Below are 21745 nucleotides of genomic sequence, written 5' to 3'. Positions count from 1 at the left end.
TCGGTCAAAATCATTCAGGCAAGTTCACTTCACTTTCAAGAGCGATCAAGCACAGTGACATTCAATTCCAGCTTAAATAAACTTCTCATCTCGAAGTTCTTTTCTTTACAGAGCCGTATTTTTAGCATTTCTTTCAGTTTTTGCCAAACTTTCCGTATTTTTCTGCAAGATTTACGTGGAATCGCTTTCGTCGACACGGCGCCACTTGCTACAAATTTTAGTGAACTCTTATAACACGAATTTTGATTGGTTCATGTGTTGTCAAGTGCGCGTTTTGAGAAAATCTTTTTCAATCAGAGGGAAAAATAAACCTTATCCCCTTCATTTGCCGAATTATTTTTGAAAAAAATATTTTATAAAAGCAATAGAGGACTTTTTTCCGTGTTTACATAGCCTCATCTAAACACTCGGGTGGTTGGGAGAATTCTCGAAAGTTATGCAAACCCGAGACGCAGTCGAGGGTTTGCATAACTGTCTCGAATTCTCCCAACCCCCCTCGTGTTTAGATGAGGCTATGTAAACACGGAAAAAGACCTCTATTGCTTAAATGCTGACATGTCAACTGATAGCAAGGACTGGTTTTTATTTCCTAGGTGAGTAAGAACTTTCTTACTTAAAATTTCTTCCTAGAAGAAAAGTAGTCATTTCTACATGCATATCAGCTTATTGAGAACGAAAATGGCCGGTTCCTTTATTTATCGCATTGCACGATCGTATTGCACAAAAGTGCGATAAAAACAGTTTTACTTAAAATTGACGAAATTCAATTTCTATACAGCTTAATAAATAACACTTTGAGAATTTAAAGTAGTCATCGCACGACACGAATCCAAGAATTGACCTGTTAAGGTTACAAAAGCGAGATAAAATTTAAAATTAACGAAATTCAAATCATGACGATACAGCTTAAATAACACTTTGAGAATATAAAGTAGCCAATAAGCGCGAAAACTTCATTACAATGTAAAATGTTGTTTCGTCTGTGACAATATTATTACTAGTTAAGATAATTGAAAAATAAAACAACATTAAATAATCTCTAAGAATTTTCCAATGTGTGATACAAACGCCTTTATACATCTGATGTAATTTCGATTCTGAAAGTAATGAAAACAAGGGCCAGGGGTATCTAACTTGTTCGCCGTTACACAGTTTACAATTAAATATTTAAATATGTAAAACGCAATGAACTGTTTTAAAAATTTGATTAATTTCTCTCGCGCCCTCGATGCAGCATGCCCCGGGACGCTGTAAGCCGTTGTGATACACACCGGAAGTGCCCATTGAGTTTGTTGAAGGTGTTTTCCGGATGTGGGGCCCAGTTAACAGCGGTCATAGGATGACGCACACAGAACTCTGATCCTGAGACTTGGGTCCAACTGCTCGCCTGCGGTTGGCTGTTTTAAAACAAAAACTATGCTTAAGTACAAGCAGCAGATGACGGAAGTACATCAAATGATTAGAAGAGGATATTAAACTAGGGTCTCTCTCTCTCTGGGGTCAGGGAAAGTACTCTCTATAGTGGACTAAACGGGAAGGCTCCGCCCAAAAAGGGGACCTTTGTCAGGCTGTAGGTAGAGCAGTTTTCAATTGAGTGTCGTAAAACCAAAACCAAAGTTATTACTCCGGCCAACCACAAAGGACACAGACAAACCAGTGAACCAAACAAAACTCCAAGAAAATACATGTAGCCGGCACGAAGCGCGGGAAAACGTGCGCGAGCGAGTCACGATTGGTTTTGGTTTTAGTTTTGATTGGCTAAGAAAGTGGCGCGAGATTTTTAAGCCAATCACTATACTAAGCGTAGCAATACAAAACCAAAGCAAACGCAATTAACTTTCGACACTCAAGTGAAAACCGCTCTATATAAAAAGGGTAAGGATAGAGAAAACTACCATTAATTCTGGTATTTAAAAGGACTTATCAAACTATCTTAAACCGATTTGCTTAACAGTGAAAAATTAAGAAAAGAGATGCATGGTCAACTAGCTGGACTAAAGCATGATGGAAATATTCCAAGTCATCCTACCTTCTATATAAACATCTCTGATGTATTGGCCTCCAGTCAGAGGAATGCTGTCATGTGAAAATAAAATCACAGTTATTAAATTGGGTAAAACAGTGATACAGCGCACAAGCTGCCTAAACTGTAAACTGTTGTTCCTAGTTTTCGATCTGACTCTGGCAAAGAAATTTCAAAACGAGATTTGGAGGTAACTGAAATTTAACTTTCGCGTACAGTAAGCACTGACTGGCTGGTCTTCTCGTACAATTTTTGCGAGTATCCGTTGTTGTTGTTGTCATCTTTCCACTCATTCTCCAGTGTATGTTAGTTCGTTTCAATATCTCACCCAGCTAAACAAATGTTACATTCCGATTGGTTTAGACACATGAACATTTGTAAGTCATTAGAAACCATTCTAAGGTTTAGGGGAGTTTGCTTGTGCTTTTATATATTTTTACGTCGGAAGGTAAGGTCAGGGACTTACTTTTCCCGGCATGGATTGAGTTTGACTTGATAAATACCAAACACCGGCCTGAAAGAAAAAGAGAGTATCAGCATCATACTCGTGTACAGGCTTTTAGCCAGGATTAAAAAAGTGGGAGTCCAAAATTTTTATAAGGCCATTCTTTGTCCCCATAGGAGGGCCTGTTTTGGGGAGCATGCAAGGTGTTTTTCTGCAGTTATGAGTGCAAAAGTATTCAAAGATTTCCAAATTTGCTACAAATACCTTCTGTGTACAGTTATTCATATTAATTTTCTCTGAAAAGTGGCCGTCCCTAGGACTGCTAGCTGGACTCCCACCTGGATAAAAGCCTGCTCATGTAGTGAGTAGGTTCATTTACAAGAACAGAACCTGATCTTTCGAGTTAAAACTCGGAAGAGGCTTGGGGGAGATTTATAAGGCATCCTAGGGAGTAGAAGTAAGGCTGAATGAAGAGTGTGGGGGAGGGGTAGGGGTTTTCTTTTTCCTCCCCCACCCCGTCCTGGTTCTCTCGTCTGCACTCTGTACGTTTGCGATTCCAAGGCCAAATACGCTCGCCCATTGCATTGCTGGCTACTTACGAGTGGTTGCTGGAGACACATTAATTGGAGAAATGTTCGTGTTTCGTTTTATGACTTAAAGTAATACTATCGTCTAGTATATACAGTCCGACCTCTATTAAGCGGCCACCCTCCATTAAGCGGCCACTTTACCAAAGTCTCGATTTATTTGTCACTAAACTGCTGTATTTGATACCTCTGTTCAACGGCCACCTGTATTAAGCGGCCGTGGCCACCTTTTTGCTGTCGCAAGTGTATTATTTATTGGTTTTTTACCTCCATTAAGCGGCCAGCAAATTATCTTTCCAAGCGAAATGGTGACAGATGATATCGTCCGTGAAATATCTTGAGCTAAATTTTTTCACGTACTAACTGTTGACGCAAAAAGGCTAAAAAAACATTCAACGATGTTTTGCATATTTTTCTGTACATTATCAACCCGAAAAAATACTGTACATTTCAACTACGTGCCCTCTGTGTCAGAGCTATGGGCTGGAAATGCTCTTGATGTTTTGTTACAATGAATTTTGGATTTTTCTCCACATATGTTCACTTTTTAAAAGCATTTTGCCATATAGAGTCAATAAAATCACGTTTACTGCTTTTCCTTTCCAATTTATATTGTACCTCTATTAAGCGGCCACTTTTTAAAGTCCCGAGGGTGGCCGCTTAATAGAGGTCGGACTGTATATTGTAACGGTCCCTGCAACTACATGATAAAACCTCCTCCTGCTTCTTGCATCATAATGAGTGTAATGGACTCCCGTCATTGTCAAGTGCCGTCCCACAAATCTAAACAATTGTTGTTGGTGCGTGATTTCATGACAGCAGTGCCCCAATGATAGGGGTCGGGGAACGCAGGGTGTGTTAGGCATGGCTGTTGTTCTTACCTATGATCTGACGTCTTGACAGAAACACAACTGCTGTACATAACTGGTTGGATACTTGATGGATCTCTACTGCGGTAAAGAACACGGTCCTAGAAAATAACACAAGAAAAAGTACTTTCAGTTTTGGAGGCCACTATTAAACGTCGTTCATGGCAACGACACGCTGACTCTACCAAAATTCTGCCAACACCAATGCCCACAGTGGCCATGGGTTCAAATCCTGGTCAAGCTCGCCTTTTTTCAGGCTTTATTTTCTCAGCTGCTTAAGTTGCATGCATAACTGCGACAGTCAAAACAGTGCAATTGTCTCACATTTTACATGACGGCCGTGTGAAATGTAAAATAACTCACCGTCCAAGAAGGTGTCCTGTTTTTAGATGAGGAGTCATAGTTGTCACTCTGTATGTCGTGCTTGTAACTTGGCAAGAATTTGATTGGAGGTTCAGTGAATCCGACAAAAACCTTTTCTGTTGGATAATAACAAGCGAATGTTTAGGAATTATAAAACTGCTATGTGTATCCATGAATCACAGTGAGACATGCCTTCTGCGGTGATTAATGATAATGATAATGATAATGCATTTATATAGCGCATTTTCCATACGTTCAAATGCGCTTTACACACCAGACCACAACACCGGGAGCTTCGTGCCCTACTCTTTGCGAATAGTGTGTGGGTTCTTTAACGTCCCCTGTTACAAGACTGAAGATACAGGAGACGGGACCTACGGTTTATTAGCCAATGAAGCGGTTTTCAACCGATTTCTACTGTATATAATCCCTCTCCCCCCTCCCCCCCCCCCCCCCTGAAGAAAATAAGCCCACCCAAAGGGGAAGTTGGGCAAATCTCAGCCCAGGGCTTACCTCGTGTTAATTAAGGTATTTGAAATTAACGCGACTTAAATTAACGCGAATTGGAGGGAATCTTACTCCTGAATAAAGGAAATTAACGCGAAAGAGGATGTAATTTTCCAAAATTTGTGGTGAAAATAAGAAAACTTTTTATTTCAACATTGATTTTTTGGCCGAAATCATTAGAAGTTGATCTATCACTTAATTATTGTTGCGGAAATTAACGCCGACTTGGCTCTTGGTTCAAAACTCGTGTTAATTTCATGGAGCATTAATTTCCTATAATAAGGTATTTTTGAAATTTTACGGTTTTACGAAATGGAAAGGAAAAGCGAACATAGCAATCAGTGCCAATCAAACAAACACTCACCTTGTTCCATTAGATCTAGAAGTTGATCTTTCTCCAACAAATCCTGCAAAAAAAAAATAATTATCAGCGATCCACTATTTTAGACTGCAAGGAGATTTCTACTTTTACTAGAATAGAGTAAAGAGAAAAAAAGACTGCGATGATCACAGGTGTGGTCATCCATCTTAGCCCTCATATAAACGTATTTCAAGTTCAACAAAGTGAAACCCAACACAGTCCAGGTCAGGGAGAAGTAGTGAATTAAGCAGCCATATATTATTAAACCTAACACATTCTCTCAGTTAGTAGTTTGTTATTAAGTGTGATGGCTAATGGCTGATGTTTCAATCTGCTGAAGAGCCAAGTCAGAAGTGGTTGTCAGATGAAAGCCACTCAACGGTGGTTCCCAGGGGGAGTATTCGGGATTTCAATTGATGGGGAAGATTGAATGGGGGCAAAAATAAAGACCCAAAAAAATCCCAAGGGCTTCCAACATAACCCCAAAAAATCACTAGATCAAAAATTGACCCCTTAAAAATCAACAGCAACTTTATTCACAGAACTATGCAGCCAAGGCATTACCTCATAACTTCAAATTGTTTTAATTTTAATACCCCAAAACATCCCTACTTAAATAAAAAAAACATGCCAAATTTTGCTTCCCAAAAAATCCTAGAATCGAAAATTTTAAACCCAAAAAATCTTTTGATCATCCCCGTCACTTGAAATCCTGAGTACCCCCTCCCCCGGGGTGGTGGTGCATCTAGGGCCTAGGGCAGCAGCCCAGGGTTCCCCCTCCTGCATGCCCCCACCTCACTGATGAATATAAAGTCTGATCTGAAAGTCAAAAAAAATTTAGGGGCCTTCCTCTTGAGCACCTCCTAATCTGTCACTATGTGCTGATTGTCAGTTTAAACTAAAGAGTGATTGACCTATTGTCGTCAAATTTTAAGATCAAAGAAATAAACCTAAATATTTGGTTTAAGTGCTGCCTACTAACTTTACACTCTGGATTTTCCTGATCTTTATATTTCTCAAGCATTCCATCCACTTTTGATCTGTCCAGGCTAACCCTGAAGTTGAAATCGCCAAGCCAAAACACTCGGTCAAAATTGGCTGTCAAATCTAACTCTGCAAAAAAATACACAACAAACGTTTTTGTAACTGCTTACTCTTATACATCCTTAGACTTGCTCCAAGTCGCTCGTTAGATTCGCAGGAGACCGCTGGATACGGAAACGGAGGGCGCGCGCGGACATGAGAAACAAAATGGCGAAGGATCGTGGCAGAATGAGCGACTTGTCTCACCTGCAGCGCGCAGATTCTGAAATATGGCGTCACCGGTGGATTTTTCCACCGGTGACGCCATCGAGATTATGTCAATCATATATAATTTGTATTGCGCGCGAGTTTACTGAGCGCTGTGCCCGCCAACTTAGCGCGCGCTGCTCGCGAGACAAGCATGCGTTTAACTTTTTTACCTCTTGAGCAGACTTGTTCCCTTCTCACCACAGGGAGCCCAAACAAACTGTTTGTGTATGGACTGTGCACATTTACATTTTTATAGAGAATGTATGGAATTTACCGAATGGTTTGTAGAATTGCGTATAATGGTGCAAAACATTAACAAATTTGTGCTGAATAAATGTTAAGTTTCCCACCTTTTGTGTGGTGTCGTTCTTTTGGCTCGAAATGGCGAATTTGTGTCAATTGAAGGATATTTTACTTTCGCTGTTTACTATACATCTAATTATATGGAAAGGGTGGAAACTCCAACAGCTCCAAAGTAGAACACTTCCAGCGCCGAGCCGATTTTCGTCCTGATAATACCATATCTAGGGCTGTAAAATATTTTTTTCGTTGAAAAGTGAACCCTGTCTTTTATTTGAAGCTAGCTAGCTTTAAAAATGAAACTCATACCGACTAGATGTAGGTACTTACTCGTTTCTTAAGTCAGTATGAATATTTCATAATTACTTCGCCGCATACAAGTTACAATGACGATATTTAAATGATAATGCATCGCTTTCGGCATCGCTGTCGTAATTGCCATTTGCGCGAGGGTCCTAAGGTTGTGTCGCACCATTGGCATCACTCCCTATACTATTGAGTATTGGTTTTGCCTTTGCCTCCCTATCCACGAAACAAAATCTTGAACGACCATTGTTCAATTGTATCCAATCACAAAGAGGCTGGGGAATAGCGTTTCCCTTCGGCACCACAAATTGGTGCTACGCATTCGGACGGCTTAAACATTTGGGATACCCGTTTTCGTTTGAGGGCTTGTTCCTGACCGTTTGGATAAATTTTCGATCAAATGATACGAGAAGATTCGTCAAGCCTTCCTCTTTTCTGGTGCGTAGTTTGAAAGCTGTGCGATGGGATTATCAGGACGAAAATCGGCTCGGCGCTGGAAGTGTTCTACTTTGGAGCTGTTGGAGTTTCCACCCTTTCCATATAATTAGATGTATAATAAACAGCGAAAGTAAAATACCCTTCAATCGACTCAAATTCGCCATTTCGAGCCAAAAGAACGACACCACACAAAAGGTAGGAAACTTAACATTTATTCAGCACAAATTTGTTAATATTTTGCACCATCATACGCAATTCTACAAACCATTCGGTAAATTCCATACATTCTCTATAAAAATGTAAATGTGCACAGTCCATACACAAACAGTTTGTTTGGGCCCCCTGTGTTCTCACATCAGCAGTTAAACCAGTTTTAGAACAAACAACACAAATGTCTTCTTTTGTGCCTGTCCCTTTTAAATCTTTCAGAAATGAGAGCCATATAGGGCCTTAAGTATGATTTCCCACAAAAAAGGGAAGAAAAACGCAATTTTAACACACGCCACAGCGCGCGTCAGCTGCACACGACACACGAAACTGACGTCAATACGATAAAAGAAACCAATTCAGTGCACACAAGCATGACGCAATTTTTCGCGGCAATAAACGTCAGCCAGAATCGATTTCCTGCAAGTGACACAAGTCGCTCGTAACGAGCCGTCCTTCGGCAAGTGTCATTTGTTTTCCTTCGCGCGCGCGTTCACAGAAATGAATCGCGCGCGATTTCAAAGGCAATTTTACTCAAGTGGTTTTTTGCGCTTGATTTCAAAGCGATTTTATTTAAGTAACTATAGATGCAAAGAAAAACGAGCGACTTGGGGCAAGTCTAATACATCCTAAGCATGGAAACTTTAGCCCTTATCAAGTCCAATTATGTCAAAACCTCTGAAAAACAGACAATTTAAGTTGTGCAATGATCTGATGCAAGGAAGGAGTCAAGGTGCGATTTGAATCAATCTCCTATGGCAATTTTTCCATTCATGTTCTTTTGCACTTCGTGTTCAACACACTAAGAAAAAGACAGACTGCTTGTAGTCTTTATTTACAAGAAAACCAATTTTTGTATGCATTTATGAGCAGGCTATTGTGAACCGAACAATGCAAGCTATTGTAGAAAGGTGTATTTAATATGCTTATGGTGGCTTTAATTTTTGATTTTCCGAACAAGGATTTTGATTTCCATGGAACTGGCTGGGAGTTGGCGAGTTGGCAAGTGGGTTGCAAGGAAAGCTAGCAGTTGTATTAGATACTTTAATTCATTCAGGGGTATTTGCCTGGCTTGCTGTTTAATTCAGGAGTGAAATGACGTGGCCATGATCTTTACCAAAGTACAAAGACATACAAACATTGGTTTTATTCCTTAAATCTAGCTTCATAGGCCTGCAATGGGTGCAAAGAATTACACAGTAATGTACAAACCATTGTTTCTGTTAGGCTGATTTTCAGGTGATAATGACAGAGACTTGCAGATTGTCTTGTAGTCATTCACACGGTCCATAGCTTTGCCCTCATCAGCTGCAATACAAGACAAAAAAATGTACGTTTGTGAAGTAAGCCAACTAGCAAATGATAATACAGGTACCCGTATTGGCATTTGCTCCTGGTTATTCAAATTAAAAAAACTTACAAGTAAAGTGGGAATCAATAAAGAGGAATGATGTTCCAAATATGCTGAATGAAACAGCCAAAGCTCCCTGTAGTGACAGAAAAACAGTGTTAGTTCCTTGTCGGCTTAGTATCACCTTATTGGCATTTTTCCTTTAATACGGTCAACTCTCCCCTTGCGGACACTCCGCTATTACGGACACTCGCTATTATGGCCACTCGCTATTACAGACAAAATCCAGATCCCCGGTGAAAGCTATAGAGGTTTGACTAGAAATGACTCCCACTATTACGGACTCTTGCTATTACGGAATTACGGACACTTTCGTGGTACCAACATAACAGTTTTTATTGTTTTGCTCTCGATAAAGCGGACACCATGAACTTCTCACATAACATAATTACATAAGATTGCAGTCTGTTGTTCGGCAGTCTGTTGTTCGTTATTTGTCAAAACACACTTCAAAGGACTTCTGGAATGTTTGTTTTCACTTCAGCTTGGCCTTTTCCCTCCAGCCCCAAGCGTGTCTGCTATAACAAGAGCTGACTGTAGTTTATTTTTACAATATGCAGCTCCAGCAAATATCCATATCCAGCCCATGACAGATTATTGGAAATTCTGAGGGGGTGAGGAATCTAAAAAGCCAAAATGGGATTTAGCTGGAATTCCCACAGGGTTGGGGAGATTCAAACCTAAAAACCTTCCATGGGAGGGTTTGGATATTTTCTGGAACTTACAACACAATTTTATTAGTAAACTTATTTAATTCCAATTCATGTTTTCCATGATTTGATTAACATTTCGTCCACTGGAATAATAACCAAAGGTAACACAGAACTGTCATAATGTTATTTCTTTTCTTTACAACAGCAAACAAAAAAAAAACATAGATAACCTTATATTAATAGAAAAATACATGAAGCCAGAAAGAGACATAAACTTCTGTTTCAATATATTTTACCTTAGTTTTGATCATATGTCCCACTCTGGTGGATACACTATCTTCACTCACAGCTGTATTCAAAGAAGACAGGAAACTGTTTCATACATTGTAACTACCAAAGGTCTCACAAGGAGGTAATATTGGCAAAAACTAACTAAAGACCATTCCATCCGATATGTCATCAATCAAGAGAACAAGATTTCCACTGAGAATAAAGTGGCTTAATACAAAAATGTTGCTAATGCCAACTGATAAGATAATGCATTGACATGAAATCTTTCATTTTTAGAGCATTTTAAACTCTGTTCTAATGTTATAATTAGGGTTTTACAGACTAAACACTAAAGCACTGTGTTCCAACTGTTACAGCTAGTAGCAACCCTTGGATTTGACTACAAGTACAAAATGGAGTACGAGTGCGACCTTGGGATTTCGAGGCAATTGGTATCCCTCAAACTATAACTCTTTTCTGTTGCTGACTAACACATAAATAAATGTTACGGATAAGATTGGTGTGTGATAGGAAATTATATGAGGCACTCAAATTTGGTTTGAAAACTCATACTCATACTCAATTTGGTACTCATAGTCCAATCTAAAATGTCACTAGTTCCTTCATTTTCAACAAGACAAATCTTGTATATGCCAGACCGCCAGGACATTGAGTACTAATGTTTGGCCAAAACTTACCAGAACAAAACCAAACAAGTTCTCTCCTGATAAACACTGCCAAGTGCAACAATCCAAATGAACAGGAGTACATCAGCACATGAGATGGGCCAAGAGTTTCTTGAAGACGAACCTCCCACTCTTTTCTGTTGAGAGGATTTTGAGATGTTTTAAGGCTAATTTACATGTTATGATTTTTGGTCCACTGACAGGCTCAATAAATCGGGAAATGGGAGGTGCAGTGGCCTTATGGTTAGTGCACCAGAATCCGGATCGCACGGTCTGGGTCCCAGGGGGGGTACTCCGACTTGTTAATGACGGGGATGATCAAAGGATTTTTTTGGGTTTGAAATTTTCGATTCCGGGATTTTTTTGGGTTGGAAAATTTGGCAAGTATTTTTTTGGGTATCTTAATTTAGATGGGAGATTTTTTGGGTATTAAAAACAAACTAATGTGCCTTGGCGCGTCCTTGGCGTATTTATGGTATGATGAATAAACAAAACGAGCGTTCTTTGTGTTATTTTATTGCACCTCCTGGCAATTTAGGGGTAATTTGACAAGGGATTTTTTGGGGGGTTATTTTTGGTTCAGGGATTTTTTTGGGTAATGTCGGAAGACTAAGGGATTTTTTTGGGTCCTGAATTTTGCCTCCATTCGATCATCCCCGTCCTTTACAAGCCGGAGTACCCCCCCTGGGGTCTGGGTTCAAGCCCTAGCTGGTGTAATTAGGCAATTAGCACTCTCATAGTGCCTCTCTCCACCCAGGTGTATAATTGGATAGTGGTGAAATAATGCTTGGGGGGGGGGGGTACCCTGCAATGGACTAGCATCCCATTTAGAGGAGAGTAGCCACTTGCTATCGAAACCATGATAAACTCCACCAGTATGGACCATAATAAATTGGGAAGCAATTTAGCATATATGTTAAGTACAAGCATTGCACATGTATTTTTACAGCCAAAACTATTTTTTAAAACATTTTTTAAAACATTTTTTAAAACAAATTGATAGGAAATAGATTTGCGTCTCAGTTAAAGTACTTCAGATATAATTTATTTTGCATCAATTCTTTTCAGGTTGCATTTTTTGTTCATAAAATTGGGCCCAAACACACAAGCAGCTGTGAACCAGCCACAGATTTTTCGAAATTAGCCAACTTTTCAGATAGGAGTCCTTAATGTTTTTGATCACCGATTCAAAATCACCATTCGTAGCAGTAAACAGGATGCATGTCATATTTTTGCATGCCAAAATACTCCAAGTGAATCCACTGTGATTTTAGAGCCTGGGAGGTCTGGTAAGAAAGTTAGTTAAAGGGCTCTTGATATTGCTGGTTTTCACTGTCACGCAATCAAAAAATAAATTCGAAACCATTCAACTACAGAAGCAATGAATTTCAAATATTATAGATGATAAATAGATAAACAATTTCTCCAAGCTTCAGGTCTGTGCGGTGTACCGTTCGCAAGTTATTTTCCGAACTTTTCCACGCAAATTTATAAAGCTTAGTATGGAGCCGCCATCACTGTGTCCTGCCGAGGGACACAGTAATGGCCGCCGTGATGTCAGAGAAACCATCTGGAACTCAATTCTGTTTACAACAGCGGCCATCCTTGGCTTAAGAGCTAGTACACTTTTACATAAACACCACTTATTACATCTGAAATGTTCAATCTGCACAAAATGGAAAGGAAAGGCCTTTTTCAAACAAAACAGCTTTGTCACGGCACTCAGCTTGATGTCACATACAACGGAGAACTCAAATATTCAAAATGCTCTGTTTTAAAAACGAATGACACTATCGATCTGGAAATTTGCAAAAATATATATTTTTAGTTTATCTTTCGCCTAATGACAACGAAAATTTAGCAGGCCTAGTGAATTTGATTTCAGAATTTTATGACGTAACATGAAAACCAAGAATTAATATACTTTTATATCCCAAATCCTTAATAAATGATCTTTACTAGGTAAATGTAAAGTCTGCATACGAATCAAGTGGCAGAAGCTTTTTCCAGTTTCAGTAAGCTGCATGAAGCAACTAGAAGTATTCCTACTCCCCCCTTAATGGGATGCTAGTCCACTGCAGGGTTCTCTCCCAGCATAAAATTTGCCAGTACTCATTTCTACACCTGGGTGAAGAGAGGCACTGTGAGAGTAAAGTGTCTTGCCCAAGAACATATCAAGTGACCCTGGCCAGGGCTTGAAACCACACCACTCAGTCCAGAGTCCAGCATACTGACTATGAGGCCACCATGCCTCCAACATAACTTGATCCACACTAACTTGACTTTGACTTTTTTTTTTGGAAAATTATAAATATTTTGTAGACAATACTTACTTTTGAGATGTAGCTTCTTGCAAACCAATAACATAAAGATCTTGTAAGAAGTCAGTTGAATCTGGTATTAAAAAGTCCTCCAAGTAAAATGGAACTTCCTGTTAAGAAAGGGAATAAGAATTAATAAAAAAATTCAATTTTCTATTCTCTGGCTCTCACAAAGTGGCCAGACTTATGGTGATATACTGTATACCTGCCAACTCTCACGCCTTAGGCGCGAGTCTCACGCCTGCGAGTTGAAAAATTCGATCTCACGCTTACAAACCAATTTCTCATGCCTAGTCGAAAAATTTGATTTATTACAATCATAACCGACACACTTAACAAAAATATGTAAACTCAAACCAATGTGAGAAATGAAAACTTCATGTAAAATGATTAAATGACGATACTTTCCCCCGAAATCTCAGAGTTTTGACAAGAAAAGCATTGGGAACAAGGTCGTGTTTAGCAAAACACAGCCACGCACTGGGATCGGGATATCATCGTATTGTTTTCGGAATACTTCAGACATCTTCGGAAAACTTCGGACATGGTCGTATCGTCTTCGGAAATCCTGGCACTCTTAGGATAAAAATCTCACGCCTTTGACCCACAAAAAGTTGGCAGGTATAATACTGTTCACAACAAAATGAATCAAATGAACCATAATAATGCATGACATCGTGGTTTTTAAAAAGCATTCAGGAGAAGGCAGTATGAAGAGTGGTTTGGCCAAAAGAGTGTCGGACTTGAAATCTGGAGATCCTGGGTTTAACTCCTGTTCTATGCACTACCTTAAGTTGTTTCATGGTAGACTTGACTTCAACTCCAACACCACACCTGTAAATAGCTGACAGGTTTGCCTCCTGCTAGTAGCGATTTTTTACCTTGTTATGTTTAATTTATAGCATTTGTTTCTAACTATGTTTTAGCCCCATCAGCTCTTGAGCTAAGTCAGTTACCAAGGGACCGTAATCAAATGTTCCTATTAAATAAGCATTAAGACACCTATCTGACTAGGTTTTCCTTCAGCCCAAAAAACATAAAAGAAATGTAAAAATCCATTCACATAAAGGACTGATTGCCAGGGGGTTGTCTGTTTGTTTTTTTTTAAGCAAGTTTACCTTTTCCTCATGCATATTCCAGGTGGCAACAAATACGCCAATTTGTCGATCCGGGAAGTAGCGCTCCATTTCCTCCTTCAAAAAGTTGCCACTTCTTGTCCGTGCTCTTCTTGCAGACACACGTGGAAGCAAGGTCGAGGCAACTGAGTAATTTGATACCTGTCCTGTTGATCTGAAAGACATGTCTGTATCTGAGGCATATCTTTCATCGTCAGTAGCTACCTTTGCCAGTGCCTTACTGAGTTGCCTTAAATCAGTTGTCGAGTTATGCTGGAGATCATCCTGGTTTCCTTCATTCTGATAGATATGTTCATTTGGGTGAATACTCTCATACAAACCAGACGCATTTCTTACAACACTTTGGTCATTAAGTTGTCCAGGCGGCACTGACTGCAGATCATCTTGGTTTATTTCACTCGGATGCACAGTGTCATACAAACCAGATTCATTAGCTCCAAGAGTTCTGTCATTTAGTTGACCAGGCAGGGTAGGTAAAGTAGAATTAGGGTCCCTTCGGATGGCCATGTTTTTATCTTTAGTATCTGTATCACTGTTGCTTATTGAATTTTCTTCGCTGTCGCTCACACTTGTCAAACTGTCATTTGAAGACGACAGTGTAACTTCATCTTCTGCAGGGGGTTCATCATACAATACAGTTGATTTCTCACAGTTAGATTTAATGGGTGTTGATTCTGTCTGTGTGGAGATGTCTTCATTTGATTCAATTTGCTCCTGTTCTACTCTCAAAGGATGGACAATATTCTTTTTCAAGATCCTTTTACCCAAATCGTCACTTTTTGCACTATTCTGGTAAGATTTAAAGCTGTTTATAAGTTCCTTATCGGAACCGATACCTTTAAGAGGTTCAATTCCCCTAAGATTACGATTTACACTTTTATTCTTATCGCGAGGACTCCCTAAAGATTCACTGGAACCGATACTGTCTAAACTGCCAGTGCTACCGCTACGCTTCAAAGGTAACGGATCCAGCATCACGTTTACAACGTGTTTACGACTTCTTCTTTCATCTTCTGAACCAGATGGAGACGTCCTTGGCGACTCGTAACGAGTTCTTTTGACTCCTTTCGAATTTAACGCCGCCACACGCGGGTTCCCTTCCAGTGTTCCTGCAGAATTCGAACGAGGAGAAGACGGAGGATGTGGAACAAATTTCACGTTTTGAGTTTCTCCTTCTCTTACTAACAACGGTGCATCTTTTTTACTCCCAACAGCTTTACTTGACGACGAATCAAGTCTATTTTCCGGTGATTGCGACTGCCTTTGCTGAAGAAGCTTCGGCCGATCAAAGGATTGCTGCATGGCTGTCGTGCGAGGATTGTGGTTGAAAAACGAGTAATTTCCACCTTCAGCCATACTGATTGAATTTCATAAGCATCGTGTAATTCTTTTCGACGAATTATTTCAAAAAAGAAGAAAAAGAACACGAAGATTGTGTAATAATTAAAATCTGTTTTCATCCGCCATATTGTTTATTCGCTATGGTGATCATGGGCTAGCGTCCAAATATTTTTGTGGGAGGAGTATGTAGGGATAGAAGTTCGACAGATGTTTCCTCAAATCTTTTCACTAGAATTTTGTCTGGGTTTTGAAGATCAAACAAGACAGAGGCCTTTAATCACATATAATAAACTAATGACAATATGACATGATATAAAGACCTTATGGTGCGAGAAAGACTGCGAGAAATGGAAACGGATCACACATACTCCCTTGGGCTCCCTAATCTTCCCTAACACCACTCCTCCAAAATAAAATGTTTCCTTACCTCGGCATCGGGTCGAGGCAAAAACCAAGATGGCGGACGGAAAGGCTGTGAAAAAGTTCCTCAGTAAACATCCTCATTTTGAACTTTTCAAAGATGACCAGAACAGAGAAAAGGTTTGCAAAGTATTTAAGAATTAGGCATTTAACATTTTTCTAAAATTCTAAAAGAATTGCGATAGCGTTTGCATATTTCCTCGCGCGGTCGTGGGCAATCGGCGCGGCATGCGTTTGTTTGTAGCCAGGGTTTTCATTTACAATCAATACGAAAATGAATGGTGCATTGTAATGTATTCAACTATCACTACGCAGCATGTTGAAAGAATATGTAGCGGCTAAACTGCAGAATACCCGGTCACTTTGAAGCTAACCCCTACTATAAGATGGACACGCGGATACGGGGATGGGAAGAAAAGAGACCCTGGGAACGATGTTGGACGTATGAATATTCCACATTCTATAATACATGAGCCATTGTGTTTGCGCGTATCCACTCAGAAATATACTTACCTTATCTAAAGGGTGGGTTGCACCCAACTAAGTATATTGATTGTGTCGCCACGTATCCAGCTATCCAGCTCTTAAAAATCAGGGATAAAGCTTTGAAATGGCCGGATATTCTGCAAGTGCTCCCAGGGGGGCTACTCAAAAACGTTTTGTACGGGGAGGCTCCGCCCCGAGATCCAACCCCTCACCCTTTTATATACCATTTTGACGGAAAAGGCACCCCTTTCGTATACCTTTTACTGAAAAAAGGTACCCCTTTCATGTACCTAAAAGACAAGGCATAGGTCTAATACAGGAAGTCTTGATGCCATTTTTATGTAGCGTTTAATAAATTTAAATGATACAGCCATAAGGTGCGTCTGTTCGAAATATTTAAATTGAAGGCCCTTTTTATACCTAAATGGCCGATATCCCTACCCTTTCATATACCTAATCTTGTGAAATCCCTACCCTTTTATATACCTGAAGCATGAGCCTCCCCGTATAGGCCATTATAGGGAGTACCCCCCCCCCCCAGGCACAGAGGGACCTTTTTGACCTTTTAAACACAGAAAGGACCTGATTACATGATCTGACTTGGGTCGGCTTGCCCATAAATAACCAGAAATGGGTGACATGGAGGCCCAGGGGGGTACTCCGGCTTGTAAATGACGGGGATGATCAAAGGATTTTTTTGGATATGGAATTTTCGATTCCGGGATGTTTTTGGGTTGGAAAATTTGGCAAGTATTTTTTGGGGTGACTTGATTTAAATAGGGGATTTTTTGGGTATTAAAAACAAACTCAAGTGCCTTAGCGCAGCGTTGGCATATTTATGGTATGATGCATAAACAAACACGAGCGTTCAATTTTTTATGATTTTCTTTGTGTTATATTATTGCCCCTCCTGTCAATTTAGGGGTAATTTTGACAAGGGATTTTTTGGGGGGTTATTTTTGGTCCAGGGATTTTTTGAGGTAATGTCAGAATACTTAGGGATTTTTTGGAGTACTTTTTCCTCCATTTGATCATCCCGTCATGTACAAGCCGGAGTACCCCCCCTGTGGCATGCTGGACTCTGGATTGAGTGGTCCAGGTTCAAGCCCTTATCGGAGCCACAGCACTGTGTTCTTGGGTAAAATACTTCACTCAAATGGTGCCTTTCTCCACCATGAAGTATAAATGGGTACGGCCAATTTTGATGCAGGGGATAACCCTTGATGAACTAGCATATCATCCAGGGAGGAGTAGAAGTGCTCTTAGTTGCTTTGTGCTGCAAAAACTGCGATAAACTGGGATAAGTTGGTATGAGATACTTCGCCTGATACAGACTTTTCATGGGAAATGGAGCAGCTTGAATGACTCAAGAAATCACGTTCAAGACTTTTAATATCCCATACTATTTAAAAATATCTGTCAATCAATGAGTGTTGAGAAGTAAAGCTGCAGATAGCATTAGATCTTTGCACCAGGACCATGCCAATTATAACTTGCTATTTTGCTACTTGTAGATTTTACAATAATTTTTCGAATTTGCTCAACACATATGTTAGCTCTTGCTCTCTCTTGCTTCATTGTAAGGTTTATATTTTAATAAAGGCTCAGTCATTCACTCAGTCCTCTTCACAAGTTTATACAAGTTCTTCACAAGGAGCAGTCACTGAATTTGGTCTTAATGCCTTTCTTACCTCTGTTTTGAAAAAAAAAATAAGAAAAACAGGTTGACCTTTCTAAGCTCCTTTTATAGCAGTTCTTCGCCTGGTCACGTTTGGGTGACCATATTTCTTCTTGCAACCAACCAGGTGGAACTGTTTTAGGAAGTACCAATACAGACCACTCTGAAAAGTTAAGTCCTTCATAATGGAGGGGTTGTCATGTAATCTCAACTTATTATTCAGCTAACACTGTAATTCCCTTCCATTCCACAACAGGTCAAATGTAAGTTAACTGGACATGAGTTACCAGCAAGGCTGTCTGAACTTGAAAACTACATAAAGGGAAAAAAGTATCAAAGATTGATTAAAGAAGTTCCAGATAAGTCACCTGGCTATAAAGAGTATAAGGAATTCTTAGTGCCAAGTGAAAATAACAGGTACTGAACAACAACAAAAATTAATGTAAATTTTTTTGAAAATTGAACTCTTTACCATTGCATCAATATCGTTATTTGGTAATGCAACAGTTTTGAGCTTAACTATTTAACTGTCAACTTATAGACCTTTTTGTCTGACAGGAATCAGCTGTATTGCCAATTGACCAAGAAATACATTAACAATGCTCCCCATCATATTCAGAGACATATCACTGGAAAGCGCTTCACCAAAGCTCTGGAGAAATGTAAGGCATAACATTCGCTTTTGGCAAAAATTTCTGATTTTCAAAATGCTCAAACAATGCTGAACAATTTTTGTTTGTGTTAGATCGCGAGGAACAAAAGCTCGCAGCTGAGCAAGAGGATGCAGATGAAGATATGTGGGTTCCTTCTGACCTCGAATCAGAATCGGAAGTTGAGAAAGAAGAAGATGGTGCGAAAAAAATGGACGACGAGAATGATTCTGGAGGAGATTACTCATCGGAAGGTGCTAGCATAGACTCTTTGTGAATCCTGTCTAATAGTATTTCTCCCTTATACTTGGTTTCGTCTTTGCGCTTGCGATTTCATCGTCTAAGTGCCAAAGGCGTCAAAAGGGGGATTCCATACCTAGCCTTTACTTGTTACATTTTGTAGACATCGCTTTTCTACTGTTTTTTGTGAGTTCTTTCTTTTAATCATAACGAGAATAACCGATAGAGGCTTCTGTTGGGGCAGTCAATCTTGATATATCCCTATCCGGGACCATTTTATGAGGCGAGGACAGGGATAGTGGTTTGATTTTGTCGAACAGCGCTTGGCACATGACAAGGAAGCTTGAGGACTGGAGGAAAGTAGGGTGCAATATAGAAATCCTTTTTTTCTTTCATGTTTGGTTTCCTGGTCTACTATTTTCTTTGAAATTACACAAACCACATTTTGGAACATGAAATTTTCTCAATGAAATCCCTAAAGTTTAGGGGCATATGCTGGTTTCAGTTCAGTTTTGAACAAATTCCTGGGTATAAGGAGGCCATGACGAAACAGATTGCAACAGGTGTAAGTTGATTATGATATGGCAAGATCCGTCACACAGTGTTGCAGTCAGCAATTTGTGGCATTTCTTTGTTCTAATGACTGTTTTTTGTGTGATTAGATGAGGAGGTTCTGAAAAAGAAAGAAGATGGCTTAAAAAGAAAATTAAAGGTAAAGCATCATACAACTAAGCTTGCGATCAGGATAAGGTTTCAATTAGACGAGTTAGAGCAGTTTTCAATTGAGCGTCGTAAAACCAAAACCAAAGTAATTACTCTGGCCAATCACAAAGGACACTGACAATCCAGTGAACCAATCAAAACTCGAAGCAAATGCATGTAGCTGACACAAAGCGCGGGAAAACGTGCGCGAGCGAGTCACGATTGGTTTTGGTTTTAGTTCTGATTGGCTGAGAAAGTGGCGCGAATTTTTTAAGCCAATCACCAAGCGTAGCAATGCAAAACCAAAGCAAACGCAATTTACTTTCGACACTTAAGTGAAAACCGCTCTAAGGTAGTGCAGGTTCAGCCGTACTTCGATAACGCTCAATACAATCCTCAGATCAGATCGTTCTCTATAGAGTCATTTGGCGCTCTCTATTTTACTGAAACTTACGAAACACGAGGACAGTTGTAAACCGAGCCAGTGTATTTCGGAGGACATACCCCTTTTCCTCTTCCTCCAAGTAGGGTCTGATTTCTTTTTTTTGATTATTTAAGCAAGCGAGAAAAACATGACATGTACTGCTTAAATTTCTTCTAGAAGACATGGAACACAAGTATTTTGAGTAACGCTTGTGTGACCCTTCCGCCGCAGGTTACTCAAGTTCTTATACTCAGTCTCCTTTCAACCAAAGATTACATGCAAAGAAATAAAGACTGTTAAGGCCGGAATCTAGTACGCTCAGGCTGGTTTTTTTTTCTGCCCAAATATTTTAGTTTATTTTATGAAAGAGATTTTAAGTGTTTTCTGCTACATTTGTTGCCAACAGGAAACAGAAAAGAGTAAACCGACGAAAAAAATAAAAGCAGGTGGTGGAACAAAATTGGTAAAAGAAAAACACATCAAACAGCCAAAGGTTAAACAACACAAGAAAACCAAACCAAAGAAATCCAAGACATAGCCTGATAACGTCTAGAGCTCGATCTTTGTTCAAAGTTTGCCTCCTTTTGAAGAAAGACCGAGTTGTGTATCAATGATGTCGCGCTTAATACATCCGGGAGATTAACAACGATGGCGTCAACTCGAAAAAACACGACAGCGTTCTGTGTCATGCAAGCACCTCGTAATTTAGGACTGGATTCAGTTTTGTTGAGACAATGTGAAAAATAAACAGAATTACGAAACGCTCCTTACCAGATGACTACCATTCCATGTAGTTTCTTTTTGTAAAATCAGACTGCTTGTACTGTAAAAAACTTCATATACTGTTAAATTCCAAAAAAAAACCCATCTCGAATGTTAGTTCCCCTCTTCTCAGCCTTCTGAATATTAGCACATGGGCTTCTTTTAATTCCTAGCTTTTTAAGGAACATATAGCGTTTCCGACTATAAGTCCCAATAGTAAAGCTTGTTTTTTTAACGTTATTGGAGACTGCTGACAGACCTGTAATGATTGTTTTAGGACTGTACGACTTTTTGGGTTTTTTTTCGTTTTATACAATACCTAAGAGAATTCTCGCGTGCTCACTGGTCAAGAGCTATGGTCGATAAGAGTAGACCTTGAAAATGACTTAGCCTGAAACGCAACGTAAGGCAAATTTCGGAAAACGTGAGAAATGATCGCCACTTACCCAAAACAAAAATCCGGCAAGCTGTGAAATGCTGGAACATTCAGGGTCGACATTTCCCACACATTCGACGGCTTCAAGTGGAAAAATCGCGGTTTGATGAGCTGTCACGCGCACGCAACTTCACGCAGATTTTCCGGTAAATTAAATTTTCAATGCTATTGTACAAAACAAATCGACCACATTTTTCCATGGTCTACACTCTTTTATTAAAAACTAGCAATGGTATATTGCAATTACTGAGTTTTGATTGGTTAACAGGCAATGGTATATGAGCTCATATACCACAACCTCGTTCCCAGGGTCTCTCTCTCCTGCCCCCTAGAGCCTCTCTCCTGCCCCCTAGAGAGAGAGACCCTGGGAACGAGGTTGCATATACCATTGACCACAATCATGTAGCCGATACGCGTCAACGAAAACAGC

The 21745-nt window shown here is 39.7% G+C and overlaps 2 protein-coding genes across 2 annotated transcripts; one reads left to right on the top strand and one right to left on the bottom strand.

Moving 5' to 3' along the window:
* Nucleotides 1–553: 553 nt before the first annotated feature.
* LOC144665157 (uncharacterized) lies at nucleotides 554–15644 on the bottom strand. Its single transcript, XM_078526333.1, has 13 exons — nucleotides 14159–15644; nucleotides 13053–13150; nucleotides 10732–10856; nucleotides 10060–10112; nucleotides 9120–9186; nucleotides 8912–9007; nucleotides 6138–6268; nucleotides 5159–5201; nucleotides 4288–4403; nucleotides 3937–4025; nucleotides 2490–2537; nucleotides 2030–2076; nucleotides 554–1397 (listed from the first exon to the last, which is right to left on the bottom strand). Exons 1-13 carry the CDS (start codon nucleotides 15530–15532, stop codon nucleotides 1333–1335), a joined length of 2352 nt encoding a protein of 783 aa, XP_078382459.1. The 5' UTR covers nucleotides 15533–15644; the 3' UTR covers nucleotides 554–1332.
* Nucleotides 15645–15957: 313 nt separating this feature from the next.
* On the top strand, nucleotides 15958–21119 carry LOC144665168 (surfeit locus protein 2-like). The gene is made up of 6 exons (XM_078526343.1): nucleotides 15958–16057; nucleotides 18358–18518; nucleotides 18660–18763; nucleotides 18847–19005; nucleotides 19654–19703; nucleotides 20524–21119. Exons 1-6 carry the CDS (start codon nucleotides 15974–15976, stop codon nucleotides 20653–20655), a joined length of 690 nt encoding a protein of 229 aa, XP_078382469.1. The 5' UTR covers nucleotides 15958–15973; the 3' UTR covers nucleotides 20656–21119.
* The last annotated feature ends 626 nt before the right edge of the window (nucleotides 21120–21745 follow it).

The sequence above is a fragment of the Oculina patagonica genome, chromosome 1 (assembly GCF_052425735.1).
Source record: "Oculina patagonica isolate OP01 chromosome 1, crgOcupat, whole genome shotgun sequence".
Taxonomy (NCBI): domain Eukaryota; kingdom Metazoa; phylum Cnidaria; class Anthozoa; order Scleractinia; family Oculinidae; genus Oculina; species Oculina patagonica.
Note: the sequence above shows the minus strand (reverse complement) of the source record. Positions and strands in the feature narration are given on the sequence as shown.